At 44.4% G+C, this 21,614-nt stretch overlaps 1 protein-coding gene across 1 annotated transcript; it reads right to left on the bottom strand.

Annotated features, from left to right (window-relative positions):
- Positions 1-3,028: 3,028 nt before the first annotated feature.
- ACTC1 (actin alpha cardiac muscle 1) lies at positions 3,029-8,383 on the bottom strand. The gene is made up of 7 exons (XM_043920624.1): positions 8,203-8,383; positions 7,476-7,626; positions 6,025-6,349; positions 5,171-5,332; positions 4,854-5,045; positions 3,894-4,075; positions 3,029-3,354 (listed from the first exon to the last, which is right to left on the bottom strand). Exons 2-7 carry the CDS (start codon positions 7,602-7,604, stop codon positions 3,211-3,213), a joined length of 1,134 nt encoding a protein of 377 aa, XP_043776559.1. The 5' UTR covers positions 7,605-7,626; positions 8,203-8,383; the 3' UTR covers positions 3,029-3,210.
- Between the last annotated feature and the right edge of the window lie 13,231 nt (positions 8,384-21,614).

Here is a 21,614-nt window from a genome sequence, read left to right as displayed (position 1 = left end):
AAAGTACTTCTTTCATTTTAAACTGAGAAAAATATCATGATCAATATGGGTTGTTTTACATTGCATCTTAACCAAGATCTATTTACTGTAGACATTTCAATTTACACATGTGAGGGTGGCCTTAAGAAAAATCCTATTGCCTTAATACCTTTCTTAAGCATGATTATTAGAAGAGTCAGTTTTCTAATATCTTACACCCTATTAAGCAATTTTGAGGAAGCCTCAAAATTCAACAAGAACCTGTGTACTTTCCACTTTTGCTACAAATATCAGAAACTGATTCCAAAAACTTCCACTTTTAAGCAGAAACAATACCCATTCCACTTACATTCACACATAGAAAGAACCACTGGTGATACAGAAGCCAGTTGCCTAAACCTAAAGTATTAATACTATATTTAGAGAATAAAATTCATAATTTACAATGTATTAAATTTGAGAAAAAAGAGACACAGAGACTGGCTAAATCGTCTCCCCATACATGCTCCAAACCTGTATCTGGCTGATACTTAGCTTTTAAATCAATTTATCTGTGCTACAAGAAATAGTTGGGGGAAGAAAAGAAAATCTACAGGAAAGTTAATGGTATCTTATGTAAATGTCACTAATTAATTTTTTCTTTAACCCTAATGCAAAGAAAGACTTCCATTTAGCTGTGCCAAATATGGAGCTCTAAGCACAGCCAACGTGCTCTCCTCCATCTTTGTGTCCCCCACACCTACTACTGTGCCCGGCCCAAAATCAAGGGTCAAGAGATGTCTTTATGAATGAATGAACATAAAGACATAATTACTACCTGGAATGATAATGACATTGGGAACTTATTAAGACTGCCTGATGAGCTATAAATACTCCGAATTTTGAACCCAGACTCTCAAAAGGGTGTGTGATAGAATGTGGTTACTTTTAATAAACTATGACTAAGTTAGAAAAGATTGTTGTAGAAGAATCTTTAGATTGGATGTCAAAAAATCTGAGTTCCTGACTTGGGTATTCCACAAACAAGCTATATATTGTGTGTGTGTGGGGGGGGTGGGGGTGGGGGACATGTGCACTCAGTTTTGTCTGGCTCTTTGCAACCCATGGACTGTAGGTCACCAGGCTTCTCTATCCATGGGATTCTCCAGGCAAGGATACTGTAGTAAGCTGCCATCTCCCACTCTAGGGGGTCTTTCCGACCATGGGATTCTCCAGGCAAGAATACTGGAGTAAGCTGCCATCTCCAACTCTAGGGGATCTTTCCGACCCAGGCATCAAACCTGTGTCTCTTATGTCTCCCGAATGGGCAGGTGGTTCTTTACCACTAGCACCACCTGGAAGCCCATATAACATTGCACCCATTGCTTAATCTGTGTTGTAATTCTCTCATCAATAGGTAAAAGTTTAATTAACTTCATTCAATTGGTCTTACATGGCTTCCCAGGTAGCACTAGTGGTAAGGAATCCGCCTGCCAATGCAGGAGACGTAAGACACTTGGGTTCGATTCCTGGGTTGGGAAGATCCCTTGGAGAAGGGCATGACAACCCAATCCAATATTCTTGCCTGGAAAATTCCATGGACAGAGGAGCCTGGTGGGCTACAGTCCATGGGTTGCAAAGAGTCAGACACGACTGAGTGGAAATACACACACATATACAAATGGCCTAACAGTTCATCAACAATTAAGTTGAAAGTTAAAATTTTTAAAGCTCTGCAATCAGGTTGAAATCTACCTTTCCAAACTGATGACCTAAAATTCATCAGTTCCCACCAGCCTGCCTTGTGCTTTGTATGATGGCTTCTGCCCTGTCTCCTGCTGAAGCTTTCTCCCTCCTCATCCCACCTCTTTAATTCTTAACCACCTTTCAAGACCCATACACATATGTCCATTTCCTTGAAGCCTCCCAAACCACATACACTGGGAGCTTCTGAGTCATGTGTATGTGAACCCCTCAAGGACAGAGTATGATAGAGGTGCTATCCCCAAAGTCTTTTGCAAAGAATACAGCACAGAGTGAAGGGAATATTGTGCCTTTCTGCCCTCCTTAACCACTCAGGACTTCACTCTACTCAACCCAAGATCCCAAGATTTCAAAGACCTGAAGAGCCTGAAGATGTCCGTCCCCCAGTTTAGCCACTGGTTAGGCAGAGGTGTCTGCTGCCTGTTTCCTCACATTTCTTTCTGTGTTTCTTTTTGCCCACACCATGTGGCTTGTGTGATCTTATTTCCAAGGACTGAACCCACAGCAGTAAAAGTTCAGAGTCCTAACTGCTGGACCTCCAGAGAATTCCCCATCCTCACACTTGTTTTGAACATTCACAGTGGTCTTGATTTGCTTAGGGAGTATTTGGAATGGGGTATGGCTGGGCTTTTCTGTCAGCTGACCTCACTGTTTCACTGTTAACATGCATGGCCCTCAGGAAGACAACTGAAGAGGCTGTGAATTGAGCATTTATACTAATCTATTTAAAATAACCTTTGACTTTCTCATTACCAATATCTATGTGGCTTTGGCAAAGTCACAAAAATAACTGGAACATGTGCTAAAACCGCAATTTTCAGTGTTATCATAGAAACTAATCTTCACAGACTGTATTCTCCAATCCATTTTTCACTTATGTGGACCTAAACCTAATCACACTGATGAACTGACAAAGGATGAGATGGTTGGATGGCATCACCAACTCGATGGACATGAGTTTGAGCAAGCTCTGGGAGTTGGTGATGGACAGGGAAGCCTGGCATGCTGCAGTCCATGGGGTGGCAAAGAGTCAGACATGACTGAGCGACTGAACTGAACTGAAAACCTAATCTGCTTTTCAGGTATAAATTATCTTCATGATTCTGTCCCAAAGGGTAAAATCAAAACTTAATATTGTAACTCCCAGCTGAAAGTCACACTGATGAACTGATGTGGTGCTGCGATATTACAAAGCTCATGGTGTCAAGGCCATCAGTATATGAGCTCACAGACTGAGTAAGCAAACACTGGCCCCATCCCACTCCTTCCCCAGACCCCAAACAGAAATAAGAAATGCTTGCTTTTGTAGGTTGCAAGTCCTGGTCTGGTTTATTTATAAAGCAATAAATATTAGAAGCACAAATAAATTGCACGTGTGTAAACAAACTGTACAATGATTGATGAGAGATGAGGGAGGGTGGTTCAGAAGACTCCAAAAAGCATCATACCATCATCCTGAATGTAATGTAGACTAAGAGAGAAGGCACCTTAGAAGCACTTGCGGTGGACGATGGAGGGGCCTGCCTCATCATATTCTTGCTTGCTGATCCACATCTGCTGGAAGGTGGACAGGGAGGCCAGGATGGAGCCCCCAATCCAGACAGAGTACTTACGCTCAGGGGGAGCAATAATCTGCAGAAGGAAAGCAAAAGCTGCCAGTGAACTCTGAGGTTCCAAGCAACAGAGTAAGCAACATGGTGAGGAGATTCACAGAAAATACACTGGTGATCAAGTCACTGTAATGTGATACAAATGAACAATCCCAGTAATCCTACAAATGAATATGGTTGACTCAAGACGAATGCATTTTCTTTATTTCATCATTTCCATGATTAAAGACTCTAGAAGTTCCCTACTTCTCCGAACCAGAGAATAATGTGACAATAAGCTATAGGCATGGTGAAGCCTAGCCTGAAAGTTGGGGTCTTTTAAAATGTGTTCAAAGGTTTAGATTTTTTTCCTCAAAGATTTATTTTTATCCACTGCTTTAAAGTGTTTTAAAATCTCCTATCTTGGGAAAAGTGCCAGAAAAATCAGAAAAGGTGCAATAAAAGCAAAAGGTTTCTGTGAGACAGGAAGCTATTTGTGTGAGGGGAAAGGAGTTAGGAATTCTGCTTGGTCTATGGAGACCTGCCTTGGTTTCCCCCCACCCCACCACAGAAGTTCTTTACCTTGATTTTCATAGTGCTGGGAGCCAGAGCAGTGATTTCCTTTTGCATGCGATCAGCAATACCAGGGTACATGGTGGTACCTCCAGATAAGACATTGTTGGCATACAGATCCTTGCGAATATCAATGTCACATTTCATGATGCTGTTGTAAGTCGTTTCATGGATGCCAGCAGATTCCATACCTATGAACAAGTTTTAAAAAGTCACAGTGCATTAAGGCCATGGGGCCAGGGTGGAGGTAAGATAACAAGACTCCTCTGTGTTGGTAAACTGTTGCCATTTGTCCCTGAAACATATGTTCCTCTATAAGATACACTGCAGAGTTTTGTGGAACAGGTGTCTTAAAAGTGCTGAGAGTAATTTAAAACAGACTGCCAAGACCAAACAACTGCTTTTAGCACCTGTTTAGAGGGAACACTCGCTGTACCCATCAGACCTATGGAGATGTAATAGAAAAGCATGAGACACACATTCATGTGAAATGAATGCCATCTTATTTATGGACTGAAATAAGATACTGACAAGCTTCCTCTTGGAAATCCCTGCCTAGGAAAGATGTGAGTGTCCAGTTATTACTATAAGTAGGATTGTTGTCACACTTAATAATGAGTGACTTGGAAGTAAGGTCTAGCTACTTGGTGATGGAATCTACCAGAATAAGTCAGCACTCTTGAGTCATCGTCTCTTCCTTGCAGATATGGATTATTCAGTTACTACTCTATCTCATTCCTTGTTTCAAGATGAAGCCAGTGTGATACGATGAAGTCATCCTTTATCATATCATTGCTGCAGAAGAGGAATGGCCATCCCTGCAAAAACCATCGGGACTTGAGGCTGAACTGTGTGGGTCTCCAAGCTGTGACTACTTTCAACACAAGGGCCCCTTAATCATTGTTGATTATAATAGATTTTTCTCTGGAAGCCCCAAGCTGTGTGTCTGCACCAGACCATACAACTCACCAATGAAGGAGGGCTGGAAGAGCGTCTCAGGGCAGCGGAAGCGCTCGTTGCCAATAGTGATGACTTGGCCATCAGGCAGTTCATAGCTCTTCTCCAGGGAGGAGGAAGAAGCAGCCGTAGCCATTTCATTCTCAAAATCCAGAGCGACATAGCACAGCTTCTCTTTAATGTCACGAACAATCTCACGTTCAGCTGCAGAAATAAAAGGGGTCACAGGGAAGCTCTGAAGGATGACATCAGCTTTGGAGAGGTAGGTGGGTTCACTGGTGGAGAAAACCAGACACCTACTGTGGCAGATGAAACACACACAGACTCACCGGTGGTGACAAAGGAGTAGCCACGCTCAGTGAGGATCTTCATGAGGTAATCCGTGAGATCCCGGCCAGCTAGATCCAGACGCATGATGGCGTGGGGCAAAGCATAGCCCTCATAGATGGGGACGTTGTGGGTCACACCATCCCCAGAGTCCAGAACAATGCCTGTCAGAGGAATAGGCAAAAACAAGGTAAATCTCTGAGGACACCACTGCTTTCGCCATGTCAAAGCCTACTTCCACTCTTGGCTAAGAGATACTAGCACTGGGCAAAGATCCAGATAAAATGAGTATAATGCATGCTAAGACTAAAGCCAGCGACAGCTCATTCTTTAAATATTGTGGTAGAAGAATTTCCCCAGGAGACTTTCAAATGACCATCCCTCTTACCAGTCATTTGCACATTATGCAAGCATCCAGGTATGTTTTTTGTTTTTTGTTTTCCCTCACATCTAACTAACACGTTTCTCTCTTTTTTGACTCAGACTTTGTAAGGAATGTAGATTCTCTCTGGGTTCGTCTCTACTGGCGATGTTTGCCCAGGGGCTGGGATAATGTGAACACATACCAACAACTGCTACATTCCAGGTTATTAGTTTGTGCAGAGCCTCAATATCTGACATCACCTATTTTAGGCAAGGAAAGGCTCTAACTCCATATTCTTTCCGCTCTTAGAAATAAGTGTGCTCAGGGTACTCTTGTTACCTCTCTCTCGGCACAGACACCTTCCCAGGGAGTGTGAGGAAAGAGATCATTCTTTTTTCATTGGGGAAACTGATTCACAGCAAGGTCAGTGACTTGGGAGTGTAATTAACCAGAGACTATCTCACAATCGCACACCTTACAATCCAAACACACCTGTGGTACGGCCAGAAGCATACAGGGAGAGCACCGCCTGGATGGCCACATACATGGCGGGGACGTTGAAGGTCTCAAACATGATCTGAGTCATCTTCTCACGGTTGGCCTTGGGGTTCAGTGGGGCCTCAGTGAGCAGAGTGGGGTGCTCCTCCGGGGCTACACGGAGCTCATTGTAGAAGGTATGGTGCCAGATCTTCTCCATGTCATCCCAGTTGGTGATGATGCCATGTTCAATGGGGTACTTGAGAGTCAGGATACCTCGCTTGCTCTGAGCTTCATCACCTACATAGGAATCCTTCTGACCCATACCCACCATGACTCCCTGCAAGAAGAAAGAGATTAGAAAATCAAGCTTCCTCCATGTTAGGAATATATTCAATGCCTAATTAATTTGTCTAACTGCCCAATTCAAGGGGCATCTTATAATACCAGAAATAATAAACAATAGTTTACCCCAATTCAGAAATATCATTTAAAATCAGTCTTGTACCTTTTCCCCACCCCACCCTCAGGAGGCGTAATTCTATTGTTTAGAATATAACTGGAGGTGAAGAGGAATGAAGCTATTTCACTGAAGAAGCAGAGCGTCATCTCATTTTTAAATTGTTATAATATCTTCATGAAATTATTAAGCTTATCACCTATGTCAACTGGAATATAAATGACTACACTGTGGAATGACTGCATTAATGACACATTGCATGTCTCCTCAGAAAAGATTTTTACATTCATCAAGTGAACCTAAAAAGAAGGACAGATAGGCCATTATCATTGTGTCTGTGAAATCCAGCCTGCCCAGAGTGTCCTGGAGTACCCATGGTCACCCACACTGAGGAATACTGCTCTCCTCCCTGGCAGTCTGTCTGACCAGGCATTGTGGCACAGCCAGAGAGCGTGGTGTCTCTTCTAATAAACAAGGTGGTATGTTACTATCACTATGCACTTACTGCCTCTGTCACGCCTGGCTTCTAAAAATGCAATAGCCAGGAAGAAGATAGGTCACATCTTTGGGGAGCCCTATAAACTGGCTGTGAACAAGAGGGAGCAATGTGGCTTGGCCCCTGGTTGGCTGGGAGGAGTTGTAATATTATGAGTTCTGAACCGGACTGAAAAAAAAAAGGCCAAGGAGTAAGGTGAAATGTATAGGAGGAAGAGAAGACTGAAAGAGAGATGCTGCTGGCTTTTCACACCAGCGAGCTGGACCCTTGGCGAGCTGTGTCCTTGAAGTGGACTGGGGTGGGAGAGTGGAATGCACATTTCCTGGTATGTTGGCGGGTGTAAGTTACTTGTCAGCTCGGATTTGAAGCTAATTCATCTTTTCCTATCTGACCTAAAGAGTTCACGAGACAGGAGGGCCAAGTGAGACATCTCCTCGGTTGCTGGGCTGAAGAGGTGGCAGGAGAGGGGTGTGCAATGGGGCTGGGACTGCGCAGCGGGCTGAAGCTTACCTGGTGGCGCGGGCGGCCCACGATGGAAGGGAAGACCGCGCGGGGCGCGTCGTCGCCCGCGAAGCCGGCCTTCACCAGCCCGGAACCGTTGTCGCACACCAGGGCGGTGGTCTCCTCGTCGTCGCACATCTTGGCACAGCTTCAGCGGGGTCTGCGGGGAGAGCAGAGCAAGGCGGCCCAAGTTCAGCGTCTGCGGAGCTGGCCTGGTCGGCTCCCCCGGAGGGCACAGGGCAGAGGGGGTTCCGCGGACAGGAGACAGGGGGCGGGGGGCGCCTGCCATCTCCCTTCCCCTGGGGCAGAAAAAGTGAGAAGCAGCTGCGGAGCAGGGGGGCGGGGACCCGTGCAGGCTCCGCGGCCAGCAGGCTCACCCTCTGCCCCAGGGCAAAAGGGACAGTCATCCCTTAGAAGGTCCTCCCCAGCCCTTCACACTTGCTCCCTTTCACAAACTGGGACCCCACTACGGCTTCACCCACACTCCCATCCATGCTCCAGCCCCGGGGGAGAGAAAAGGACAAGACCACAGGGACCCCCCATGGGGCGCAAGGCTTCCCCTCTGCGAGCCCTTCTCCTGTGAAGATCTAGACCCTGGGCAAAAGAAGTTAGAGAGCCAAAGGGAAAGTTTGGTCCTAAGGAAAAAAGAAGAAAAGTGATGGAGCGGCGGGAGCGCTGGGCACTCGCTCCGGGCGCGGGGCGGAGGGAGGCGCGGAGGCGGGCGGCGCCGACTCACTGTCCGCGGGGCGGGCTCGGCTCGGTCGCTCAGGCGGCGGCAGGCGCTGGTGCCCCGCGCGCGGCGCGCGGCTTTATAGCGCCCTGATGGACGGGGTCAGTTGGAGCGATCGGGGGCAGGGGTGGGGGGCCCGGTCGGCCACCTTGCCTTATTTGGTCGCCTTCGCACCACTGAGGAGCGCCGAGGCCATTCATGGAGCCAAGGGCAGGGGAGAGTATCGGCCAGGGGGCCCCCAGACCATGTAAGGAAGGGGAGGGGGCAACCAGGGGGATGGCCAAATAGGGAGGTAGGGAGGCGCAGACCGGGAAGAGTAGGGGGCAGGGGAAGACTGAGTGACGCCAGCCACCCCCTCCCCCTTCCTGGGTGGGGGTGCTCCCTGGGTGTGCCCGGGCTGGTTCCTCCGCAGCCCCGCCAGCCTCAGAGACAATCAGCCACATACGAGTGGGAAGGCTTGGCGCCCTGCCCTCTGCTGAGGGGTCCTGACAGCTGGGCCAGGGCAGCGGGGGAGTGACGGCAACTTCTCATCCTCCCGCTCTGGGAGCTGGAGGAGCGGAGCCCTGGGAATCCTCATGCACCCTAACTGCACCCCAGCAGCACAATTGGGGGCCAGAAAAGGGGCGCGTGGTGCAGAACACCCTCCTGGGCTAGTCCCCACCAACCTGCATGACAGCTCAGAGATCTGTACTCTTCTGTGGCAGAAAGCCGAGATTAACCAAGGCCACCTTGGTCCGCGATTTATGCTTGGTTCCAGGGGCTGGTTAGGGAAGAGACCAGACAGAGCTTGCCCAGTCTTGCTGGGGGACAGAGCAGGTGTACCCCGGCCCAGACATAAGGGGGCTCTCCTCCATGTCTCCAGGGTTTTGCTCAAACTCAGACTCTTGTCTTTAGGCCAGAAAAGGACTTCTTGTTGTCAAAGTGAATGAAAGAACAAATACCAAAGGCTGCTTGTCCATTAGCTTGTGGATGAGGGTTTCCCTGGTGGCTCAGGTGGTAAAGAGTTGGCCTGCAATACAGGAGACCTGGGTTCAATCCCTGGGTTGGGAAGATCCCCTGGAGAAGGGAATGGCAGCCCACTCCAGTATTCTTGCTGGGAGATTCCATGGACAGAGGAGCCTAGCAGGCTACAGTCCATGGGGTCCCAAAGAGTCGGACACCACTAAGTGCCTAATACACGCACACAGGGGAACGTCCATAAACTGAGGGCCAAAGCCTTTACTCCAGGTGAAGATAAGACTGAAAGAGAACTATTCTTGTCAAGAAGATAACAGCAACTTCAACCCTATGAACATACCACAGAGATATCATCATAACCAGGCATGAATTAGAAAAGCAGAGTCTCAGGCCCCACCCCAAAACTACTGAAGCAGAGGCTGCTTTCTAGCAAGATGCTTAGTTGATTCATATGTATGTCGACGTGTAAAAAGCCCAGGTATAAATAATCAGCTCCTTTGTGGAGGATCTTGGGATTTTGAAGAAAGGGATGACATGAAGCAAGGAGGGGAGAAAGGAACAGAGAGATAGAAGAAGGACACAGATCCCTGGTTTGCCCTGGCCTGCCCTGTATTCTCAGTTCTTGACCGGCACTTTGATTTTTAATGCTTGTGTTTTTCCTCCTGTTCACACCAGTTAAAAATAGAAAACTGGGCACAGGCATCCATCTCTGGAGTGGTCTTGGATTGATATGCTAAGGAGGCCTGCTGATTAGATACTTGTCCAGACTGGGGAATGCTGGGTCCTCCCCTCTGAGCTCCCCAACCATGTTTGGGTTGGTCTGGAGAAGAAAGCCTGAGGGCGGCTGGGTGATGGAGCCAGGTGAGGGTCATGCCAGCTGGGCTCATTCTGCCATGTGGTAAGCCTTTTTCAGTGAAAATGCCCATAGACAGGAGGCAAAGAGCAGAGCTGCTTGGGCTCAGGCAGATGCAGAAGAACCAAGAAAAAGCAGAAATGCAACTAGTGATACAGCCCAACATCCCTGGGTTTGACCCTTGCCTCTATCACTTACTACCTGTTTTGCTCTTGGGCAAATCACTTCACTGTCCTAAGCCCCAATTTTACCCTTTGCAAAAGGATACAACTCTTTTCCGGCAGGGGCTACTAGCTATAGTAATAATTAGAGACAAGTGATATAAGCCACATAGAAGAACTATTACAATTCAGTAATAATGACACAGGCAGCTGTAGTTCTCACTTTTGAAATTTTGGGTCAATTTCATTCACTTATCGATTCAGCAAATATTTTTGGGACAAGAACTGTGCTTGTCACTGGGAAATGTGAGCAATAAAGCAGAGCAACTGCAAAGGAGACAGAGGCAGTTATTTATGGTACATGCTGGGAAGGACAGGGAGAGAATCACTGGGATAGTCACAAAAAGGGAGATTCAAAAGAGGGTTCAGTTGCCATATGACCCAGCAATCCCACTTCTGGGCATACACACTGAGGAAACCAGATCTGAAAGAGACACGTGCACCCCAGTGTTCATCGCAGCACTGTTTATAATAACCAGGACATGGAAGCAACATAGATGTCCATCAGCAGACGAATGGATAAGGAAGCTGTGGTACATATACACCATGGAATACTACTCAGCTATTAAAAAGAATTCATTTGAATCAGTTCTAATGAGATGGATGAAACTGGAGCCCTTATACAGAGTGAAGTAAGCCAGAAAGATAAAGACCAATACAGTATACTAACGCATATATATGGAATTTAGAAAGATGGTAACGATAACCCTATATGCAAAACAGAAAAAGAGACACAGATGTACAGAACAGACTTTTGGACTCTGTGGGAGAAGGCAAGGGTGGGATGTTTCGAGAGAACAGCATCGAAACATGTATATTATCAAGGGTGAAACAGATCACCAGCCCAGGCTGGATGCATGAGACAAGTGCTCGGGCCTGGTGCACTGGGAAGACCCAGAGGGATCGGGTGGAGAGGGAGGTGGGAGTGGGGATCGAGATGGGGAATACATGTAAATCCATGGCTGATTCATGTCAATGTATGGCAAAAACCACTACAATATTGTAAAGTAATTAGCCTCCAACTAATAAAAATAAATGGAAAAAAAAAAAAAAGAAAAGAGGGTTCAAGACTTCCCTGGTAGTCCAGTGGTTAAGACTACAGACTTCCACTTCAGAGGGTGAGGGTTCAATTCCTGGACAGGGAAAGTTCTGCATGCCTCGTGGTATGCTTCCCCCATCAAAAAAAGAGTTCAGAGAAAGGCTTCCTGAGGAAATATTTCATTATTTTTAAAGTAGAGTAGGACTGAAGTTCATGACCATTTGTGTGAAAGAAACAGTTTCTCCTTGGGAGTGGCTGAGGGCACATTCCCCCATTCACTGCTATTTGTGTAAAAGGAACCCCTGGAAAGTCTAGCAGATCACCAAACACCATGGTTATTTCTGAATCCTTTGTAAATACTTTCAGGGCTCAGAACACCAATTCCAGCCCACCCACCTAGGGATCAGTCTGCCCTGGAGTAGGTCGGTGGAGTACTGAAACCAGTTTCATAATCATCACCCTTAAAATGTTTAAAAAACAATTTCATGTTTTCCCATTTAGAACAAAACATATTTTCTTGTTCATTATATTTATGGTGAGAACACTTTTTCCCATTCAAGACATGATGGTTCGATCTTTGTTCATTGTAATACTGTTCAATTTCCACATTTTAAAACTTTAAACCCTATTTTTATATATTTTAAAATTTAAGTCGATGGGAATATAAGATTCCAAGACTGATTTTCCTTTGACACCATTTTTCAGGGATTCATTTAATTTAAAAATTGATAGTGTCTACTTAAGTATAGAAAAGTGACTTACCTTTTGTGGTGCATTCTGGACTTTTAAAAAAATTTTGGTAAAATATACATACCACAAAATGTACCACTTTAACCCTCTAAAATTGCACAGTTCAGTAGTGTTAAGTACATTCACATTACTGTGCAGCCAGCCAAACTCCCAGTTTTTGATGCAACTTGTGACTAAATTGACTTCAAAATCCAGGAATGACTGTGCCCTGCAGTTTGAGAAAGACTGTCTTTTACATGGTAGAGAACCATTGTTGTGCCTGCTTTGCCCAAGGTCACGTGGGTGAGCAAATGGAAGAGTGAGGCTTCAAATCTAGGCACCAGACCACTCCCTGATCCTAACCACCACCTCAAACGCCAATCAGTCCACTCAGACTGCTGTTTTCTTCAAATGGAATGCTGCAACCACTTGTAGCCAAATTACCTGGACTGCCTAATAGCAGTGGAGATTCCCAGATTTCACCCGGGAAGAGTGAATCTGCATTTTAAATAAGTCACCACCCCTATTCTCCAGGTACTTCTCAGAGAAACTTGCAGGCACTGACTGGCTCTTCTTCCCCAGGCCCGAGGAGCTGTGCTGAAGACTGCCCAAGCTGCCAGCACTGGCCTGAATCCAGCTTGGCTGACCTTGAACATCCCCGTGGGATGGCAAAAGCCAAACTTGAGCATGTCCCCAGGCTCTCGAGGGCCAGCAAGGCCCTTCTGGGCAGGGACAGGCCATGAGGGAGACGTGCAGGGCTGGCTGAAGGAACAGAAGGTGGGACAGTTCCCGCTGCCCTTGCCTCGAGGGAAGCCTGTTTCATCCACCATCTGCTGGGATCTGTAAGGGAGCGGCCGGCCTCCTCCCGGCACTGGGGGATTAGCAGTCACTTATCTCAGCTGTTCCTCCATTCGGAGGTGTCACAGTATTTACAGAGAAGCCAGAAACAGACTGAGCCACACTTAATTCCTCCCCAGGAGCTCTCCTAGCTCCTCCTGTAGCCACTCCTGCATTCCACGTGCTAGGAGGCAGTGTGGGGAGGTGCTTTTTCTAGCCCAGACCAGGGGTCAGGGAGCCACCCTTCCTAACCATTTCTATTTTCTTTTCCTACACATTTGTTCACTCCCCCTGCCCTCTGGCAGGAGCTGGGCTTCAGTTTTCATTAAAAGAGGAAAGTGACGTGCTGTGAGGGATGCAGGCCCCCACACATCCTGGCGCTCAGAATTCAATACCAGGGCATGCCTAATCTCCGCCACATGCTGCCCCATGTTCTACATGCAACCGCCGAGAAGATTAACCCAGGGGGAGGGTATTTCAACTCCAAATGGATTCTGTTCTAGGCAGATTCTGGCAGTCACTGCCTTCTGACATGATAGGAGCAACTGTGATGAACCATTTAATGAGATTTAGAGAAAAGACGAGGAGGAAGAGGGAAGAGGAGCATCATGTAGAAGGGCATCCTTCTGGGTCTGAGTCACCTGGGACTAATGCTTGAAAAGCCAAATCTTTACTCTCTTCTCTCCTGGGAAATCACAAAGGATTTCTCATCTGAATTCCTTAAAAGGAGTTTGAATCCTTCTAGAATGAAGTGCTGAAGCTCGCAGGTTTCTGCTTGGAAGGTATTCCTCTTAGCTCAGATTTGGCTCCCTCCCCACACTGGCAGTAACTATTTATGGAGTTTCGACTTTTCAAGTGTTACCTGGAGCAATCCTGTCTTCCCCCAGAGAGCCCAAATGTGGCATCACCCAAACCCAAGCCTAAGTTTTGAGATCACACAAGAGCTAGGGGGTCTGTGTGGGAGGTGAGAGCTGTGATCTCAGCCATCCTTCTGCCAGCCACATTCCCTCAGCTGTGTGTGTGGAGTCCATCTCTGCCTTGTCAAAAGCAGGCACAATTGGGTAGGATTGTAAATTGGTATAGTTACTATGCAGAACAGTATGAAGGCTCCTTAAAACATAAAAATAGAACTACCATATGACCCAGAAATCCCACTCCTGGGCATATACTCAGAGTAAGCTGTAATTCAAAAACACATGCACCCCAGTGTTCATTACAGCACTATTTACAATAGCCAGAACATGGCAGCAACCTAAATATCCATCAGTACAGGAATGGAGAAAGAAGATGTGATCCATCAGTTTAGTTGCTCAGTCATGTCCAACTCTTTGCAACCCCGTGGACTGCAGCACACCAAACTTCTCTGTCCATCACCAGCTCTTGAAGCTTGCTCATGTCCATGGAGTTGGTGATGCCATCCAACCATCTCATCCTCTGTCATCCCCTTCTCCTGTCTTCAATCTTTCCCAGCATCAGGGTCTTTTCCAATGAGTCAGTTCTTTGCATCAGGTGGTCAAAGTATTAGAGCATCAGCTTCAGCATCAGTCCTCCCAATGAATATTCAGGGTTTATTTCCTTTAGGATTGACTGGTTTGATCTCCTTGCTGTGTAAGGGACTCTCAAGAGTCTTCTCAAACACCATAATTCAAAAGCATCAATTCTTTGGTGCTCAGCTTTATTTATGGTCCAACACTCACATCTATCAAGAAGATGTGGTACATATACGATGGAATATTACTCAGCCATCAAAAGGAATGAAATGGTGCCATTTGCAGCAACATGGATGATCTAGAGATTGTCATATTGAGTGAAACAAGTCAGACACAGACAAATATCCTATGATATTGCTTATATGTGGAATCTTAAAAATAGGGTATGAATGAACTTATATACAAAACAGAAATAGAGTCACAGATATAGAAAACAGACTTATAGTTATCAGGGGATAAGTAGGGGAGGAATAAATTGGGAGACTGGAATTGACATAAACACACTACTATATATAAAATAGGTAACTAATAAGAACTTTATAGCACAAAGAGCTCTACTCAATGCTCTCTAACACATACGTGTATATGTATAACAGATTCACTTTACTATACACCTGAAACTAACACAACATTGTAAATCACCTATACTGCAAATAAAATTTTTTAAAAAATAGGCACACATCTGACATGCAACAGAAGTAGCAGTGAGACTAATTGCTAACATTTTTAAAGTACATACTGGGTCCATGCACTATACTGAGACTTCATATGTGTACATGATCAACATTGTAAGCTTCTAGGTGAAGCTGGACTGACTGCTAGCTGCAGAATCCATTTTTACAGACCTGCTCTTTAATATGGTGTTACTAGCCTATATGACAGAGAAGGCAATGGCACCCCACTCCAGTACTCTTGCCTGGAAAACCCCATGGACAGAGGAGCCTGGTAGGCTGCAGTCCATGGGGTCGCTAAGAGTCAGACACGACTGAGAGATTTCACTTTCACTTTTCACTTTCATGCATTGGAGAGGGAAATGGCAACCCACTCCAGCGTTCTTGCCTGGAAAATCCCAGGGACGGCGGAGCCTGGTGGGCTGCCGTCTATGGGGTCGCACAGAGTCGGACACGACTGAAGCGACTTAGCAGCAGCAGCAGCAGCAGCCTACATGCAGAGGCTGTGTAGGAAACAAGTCACACGTCTATTACAAGGATGCAAGGATGTCGTCATGGGCATTCTTCTTTTTTATTTATTTTTTAATTGGAGGAAAATTGCTCTACCATGTTGTGTTGGTTTCTGCCTTAAACAACGCAAATCAGCAATAATACATAAAGTACGGTCTTCTTTATGAGCCTCTTAGAAGAATTTACTGTCTGGTTCTTGTACCAAGAACAAAGGATTTCTACCAAGTAACTGGTGTGTTTTGATCCTGTAGATCCTGAATCTAGTGACCGATCAGATTTTTCTTTTGGTAGTGGCCAAGAAAACCCTCAGGGCTTCCCTGGAAGCTCAGCTGGTAAAGAATCCCCCTGCAATGCAGGAGATCCCAGTTTGATTCCTGGGTCGGGAAGATCCACTGGAGAAGGGATAGGCTACCCACCCCAGTAATCTTGGGCTTGGTGACTTGGTGACTCAGATGGTAAAGAATCCGCCTGCAGTGTGGGAGACCTGGGTTGATCCCTGGGTTGGGAAGATCCCATGGAGGAGGGCATGGCCACCCACTCCAGTATTCTTGCCTGGAGAATGGACTCTGTCCATGGGGTCACCAAGAGTTGGACATGACTGAGCAACTAAGCACTGCACAAGAAAAACCTCAGAAAACTACACTTGTGGCCCAGTTGTCCACTATGTTCTGTCTTGTGCACCCACCTCTATTTTTCATTTTCTTTTTCTTCCACCTTTAAATTTTCTATGTCCATCTATCTTTGTAAGCTGCCATGCATCTTTTATGAGAGATAGCAAAAGATGAATGGATAAATAAATAAAAATGAACTCATGGGACCATGGAGGGAATGTTTGAAATTGAAATTGGGGTGATCAAGTAACTAAGAATCCAAGATATCTTGCATATGTCTGCTGGTTTCTTCCTTCCAAATACAAGCATATATGCTTCATGAAAACACCTTTTGCCTATGAGAGTTTGTATCTTTTTTATTTTGCTCTTAATATCATGGTAAATCTACTTAGCAATTTAAAATAACCTTCCCCTCACTATAAAAATAATAAGTGCCTATTGTGGTAAACTAGGAAACACTGAACAGAGAAGGACAAAGAAAATGACATGTCTGGTTGGGTTTTTAAAGCCCTCCATTTTAACTTCCCTAAAATAAAATTAAATGTGACATAAAATTCATGAGGCCTTGGCTTCCATATCTATTCCTCCTATTCTGGTCGTTTGTAAGAATGTCCACTTGCTCTTTAAAGAGAAACAAGCAATGCAAGGAATTTGCATTAAAAGCATTTTTTGGTTTTACTATATTAATCTAAATTATCTCTGGTCAACAGCTGGAACCAAAGAATGCCAAACTGGGAACAGGCTCTGCCCTTAGGATTACAGATTCTATGTTTCACTTTTATATTTTCAAGGGTGGGTTTTCATTGTCAACCCAGCTGTTGAACTGTTTCAAAATTACAGTCTAAAAAGAGGAGTCTATCATAAACATAAAACTAAACTGTGTAACTATACTGCTGAAGGCTTTGTCCTTCTGTGAAGAGTCTGGAAACAGTTGTTTTTAGGGAACATATTTATAGCTACATTATGATCAATATTTCCAAACTCTTCTTAGGACTACAAATAACCAACTCCTCTTCTCTTTATAGCCTCTAACTTAATTTCATAAATTAAAAAGTAATAAAAATAAAGGCTTTGCCTAAAGCCTGTGTTCACCAGAGATAGGAAACTGAGGTTGTTCCTCCAAAATGTTGGACTGACCAAAAATTTGTTCGGTTTTAAGTACAAATAAAAGACATACTCTTTATTTTTGCCAAGAACTTTATTGAACAATGTATTCACTAAATGCATGAACTTTTTGGCCAACTCAATTAAAAACACAGTTGAAAAGTCTCCTTGAGCTGTTACTTGAGTGAAGATGCTGGCACTCACACACATAACGAGGTCTCCACGCATATGGCATTTCAGAGAGACGAGCCAGGCTTTGAGAGATGAGAAAAGAATCCACCATTGAGCCCTGATGTGACTTTGAAAAGTGATCAGAACAATCTTGAGCATGACCCACAGGGTGTTACCACATAAAGTATCACGTCACCCAAGAAACACTTGCAAGGACTAGACAGCCCTCAAGTGAAAATATTCTTTATGGGTGAACAGGAAGGATGCCCTCTGTTCAGTTACCCCTTTTGTAAACTCTATTTAAATATGCTGTTTTCCAGGGAGTTCACAGTTGCTATATAACTTTGTAGCTCAACATCTGTAGATTTATGCTGAGCTCCCCTCTCCATTGTGGGTATAGCTATCTTCTCTCTGTGTCCTCTGCTCAGAGCCCTACTCCTGAGGGTGCAGAAAAGGATCCCTTAGACAGGCACAACCAGTTCCTTCTGTGTTCACTCAAGGATTGACAAAGGTGGTGGTGGAAAAAGAGGGAAATGAGTGGGGAGATGGTGGTGGGAGTACAGACCTATGTCCCCTCCACCCTCCCCATTAGTTTCTGTCTGAGTAGGAAATGAAAAATGATAAATCAGAAATGCATTGTATATACTGTGATGCTTTGCTTTCACACTGGGCAGTGGAAAAATTTAGGTAAATTGTGCTCATCTTGTCCTGCTCAGGAATGTGCACCCCAGAATGGTAATGGAAATGGCAAAAGTGAGCCTAAGAGGCAGAAAATGTTTATTAGAACTGCTCCAATGTTCTAGAAGTACCCACACTTCAGATCTGAAGTTACTGTTCTTTAGTCACTAAATGGTGTCCAACTCTTTGCAATCCCATGGACTGTAGCCCGCCAGGCTCTGCTGTCCATGGGATTCTCCAGGCAAGTGTACTGGAATGGATTGCCATTTCTTTCTCCAGGGGGGTCGGGATTGAACCCAGGTCTCCTGCATTGACAGGCAGGTTCTTTACCTTCTTTATCACTGAGCCACCAGGGAAGGCCCTCAGGCCTAAAGAAAAGATCCTAAAATATTGTTTCATAGTTTATATCTTTGTGTACTCAAGAGTGTTCTTTGATCTGCCTGGAAAATATGAAAGCTTAAATGTTAGGCTTGCCTACTTGCTTACCTGGAACATATTTGTGTGAATCTGAGAGACTCTGAGTACAGATCTTTTTGCTCCTGTTTCCTCTATTTCATAAAAAGGTTGCTGTAGAGAGACCCAGCACACCTTCCCAAAGCATCTGCTTTAGCCACAATCACACAGACAGAATTGTTTGAAAGTTGGTGTTATACACAAAACAGAAATAGACTCACAAACATAGAAAACAAATGTAAGGTTACCAAAGGGGAAAGGGTGACAGAGAGGGATAAATTAGGCATTTGGGATTAACATATACACACTACTATATATAAAATAGAAAAACAAGGACCTACTGTATTATAGCACCGGAATCTGTATTCAATACTTTGTAATAACTTATAAAGGAAAAGAATCTGAAGATGAATATGTGTATAACTATATCTTTTTGCCATACCTCTAAAACTAACACAATATTGTAGATCAACTATACTTCAATTTTAAAAAATAAATTTTTAAAAAGGTTGGAGTTGGGCAGTGGCTAAGAATGAACTAATGCTCTTTATTTCCTCAGATATTTGTGGGAGTAGAAGGGCCTGATAACATTTCATAATGTCACTACTCTGAGACTGATGTGTGGCAATATACCTTTTATCCAAAAAAAGTGTCATGCTAGGAAAATTTGGTACCCTCTTCTCAGAGTTTGTGTCATTCCTAATAAAGTATCTTTTACCCTCCTAGTGTCTCTGAATACTATTTAAATTCTCAGCATCAACCAAGAAGATATTCAGTTCTCAGTGACTGATTTTGAACAAAGGGCTTCAAATAATTTCTCTGAGAGATTCAGGCTTGCTTTCACCTATGTGGAAGCTCAGATGTGTTCTTAGCCTGTCATTTTGCAAGTCACTGAGCAAAATATTTTAAATGAATAAACCCTCTGATTTGAAAAAGCATTATTTCTAACTAAGCAAGATCAAAAGAATGATGCTTATTTTGCAAATATAGACATGAACAAGAGGAAGAGTCCAATTTTGTGGCTAAATGGGGTTAGCCATTAAAATCAAGAGATTGTTGATTCAATCAATGCTTTTGTCTTGCTTAGCCAGTGGAGATTTCTACATAATAGCCTCCACATACTTGAAGAAAGATATTGCATCTCTGAGTGTTGTTTAGGATCTTTTTCTCCAGTAATGCTATTTTTAAAACTGTCCTCATATTTGGTCAATTATCTCACTTTGCTCCAAGTTTTCCATGTGCAATAAAATCTCTTTTAGTTAAATTGGTTAGGTACTGAGTTTCTTGTTAAGTGGAAAACAACCATTGTTTGGAGAATTAAACTCATCTAAGTACACCTACACAAAACTACAGAGAAAATAATTTAATTTTCTTTGATGTTTCAGGAGTTATTTATAGAATAGTCTCATTTTGAAAATGCTTCTTGTTAAATACTATGGCATAATATATATGACACATGGGGAATATTGAGCTTAACTAAAACTGGAACCATGAGAAGTCGCTTATATGAAATAATTGTTGGTATCAACATACCTGTTATCTATTAATATTTATTCCTCTTAAAAATCAAGGGTCTTCCCTGGTGGTCCAGTGGTTAAGACTTTGCCTTTCAATGCAGGGAGTGCAGATTCCGTCCCTGATCAGGAAGCTAAGATCCCACACGCTTTGTAGTTGAAAAACCAAAGCATCAAACAGAAGCAATATTGTAACAAATTCAATAAAGACTTTAAAAAAAATCAAGTATAGATCTGACTTCTAGTTCTGGCCAAGGTAAAGCATACTATTCCTCCCAGGTCCTCCCTCTTATAACTATTGACATTATATAATAAGCAAACAGAGGAAGACTCAAAGGAGGAAAGAAGAGGTGGACTCATAGGGACCTTGGGACAGTGATGAGTTCTGTAGTTTCCCCTATCGCCTTCCATAGACCCCAGACAGGAACTCTAGTGGCCTCCATCCTGGAACTGCCAATGGGCACAGATAAAGGAAGCATGAAGTAAAGCTCTGCAGTTGTTGTTTAGTCACTGAGCTGTGTCTGACTCTTTTGAGAGCCCAGGCACTGTAGCCTGCCAGGCTCCTCTATTCATGGGATTTCCCAGGCAAGAATACTGGAGTGGGTAGACCAGGGGATCTTTCCAACCCAGGGATCAAACCCAGGTCTCCTGCTTTGCAGGCAGATTCTTTACCATCTGAGTCATCAGGGCTCTGGTCAAGGAATCAACAAAAGAGAGGCCTCACAGTGGAAAACCTTTGCGGCAATACCTACCCCACTCCAGCCAAACACTGAGGAAATTGCATCCTGATATCCCTTCATTTCAGTGGGGCAGGATGGGGAGTGGATCTTTCTCCCCGCCCCATCTCTGCAGAGGCAGGTGGTGGTACTCTAATTCTCTTGCCTGGTGGTATTGTAGGATGATCTGGGAGCTGATCTAATTTTTCCTGCCTGTTATCAACAGGCAGTGCTCCTATTCTCCCACCAGGGTGGTGTCATCAGGAAGGCATGAGGGATACTTGTGAGGGAACTGTTCTGTGTTTTGGTGGCCATGTGAATCTCTGCGTGTGATAAAATTACATAGCACTGAATATACACATGCTCTTCCCAGGTGGTTCAGTGTTAAAAAATCCCCCTGCCAATGTAGGAGAGGCAGGTTCAATCCCTGGGTTGAAAAGATGCCCCGGAGAAGGAAAAGACAACCCACTTCAGTATTCTTGCCTGGGAATTCCCATGGACAGAGGAGCCTGGCAGGCTACAGTCCCTGGAGGTTGCAAAAGAATTGGACATGACTTAGTGAGGAAACAACAACAAATACACACATAGACACACACATGAGTGCATGTAAAACTAAAACTGGTGATATTTGAATGCTGTTGATGGATTGCATCGGTGCCCGTTTCTTAGCTATGATATGGTTTCATAGTTATACAAGAATGAAGGGTTTCATAGTTATGTCTGAATGAAGGGTATACAGGATCTCTGGATTGTTTCTATAGTTGCATATGAATCTACAATTATCTCAAAATATAAAAGTGCTGAAAATAAAACACAAGGTACACTCCCTAAAATCCAGTGTTTTCAGTTTTTGATTCAGTCTGA

This window comes from Cervus elaphus, chromosome 12 (assembly GCF_910594005.1).
Source record: "Cervus elaphus chromosome 12, mCerEla1.1, whole genome shotgun sequence".
Lineage (NCBI taxonomy): Eukaryota > Metazoa > Chordata > Mammalia > Artiodactyla > Cervidae > Cervus > Cervus elaphus.
Note: the sequence above shows the minus strand (reverse complement) of the source record. Positions and strands in the feature narration are given on the sequence as shown.

Coding starts and splice junctions, on each gene's coding strand:
- ACTC1 (XM_043920624.1), bottom strand. CDS start 7,604: ATGTGCGACGACGAGGAGACCACCGCCCTGGTGTGCGACAACGGTTCC. Junction 5,046..5,170: donor CTACTCCTTTGTCACCACCG/GTGAGTCTGTGT, acceptor TTATTTCTGCAG/CTGAACGTGAGATTGTTCGT. Junction 3,355..3,893: donor CCAGCACTATGAAAATCAAG/GTAAAGAACTTC, acceptor TTCCTTCTGCAG/ATTATTGCTCCCCCTGAGCG.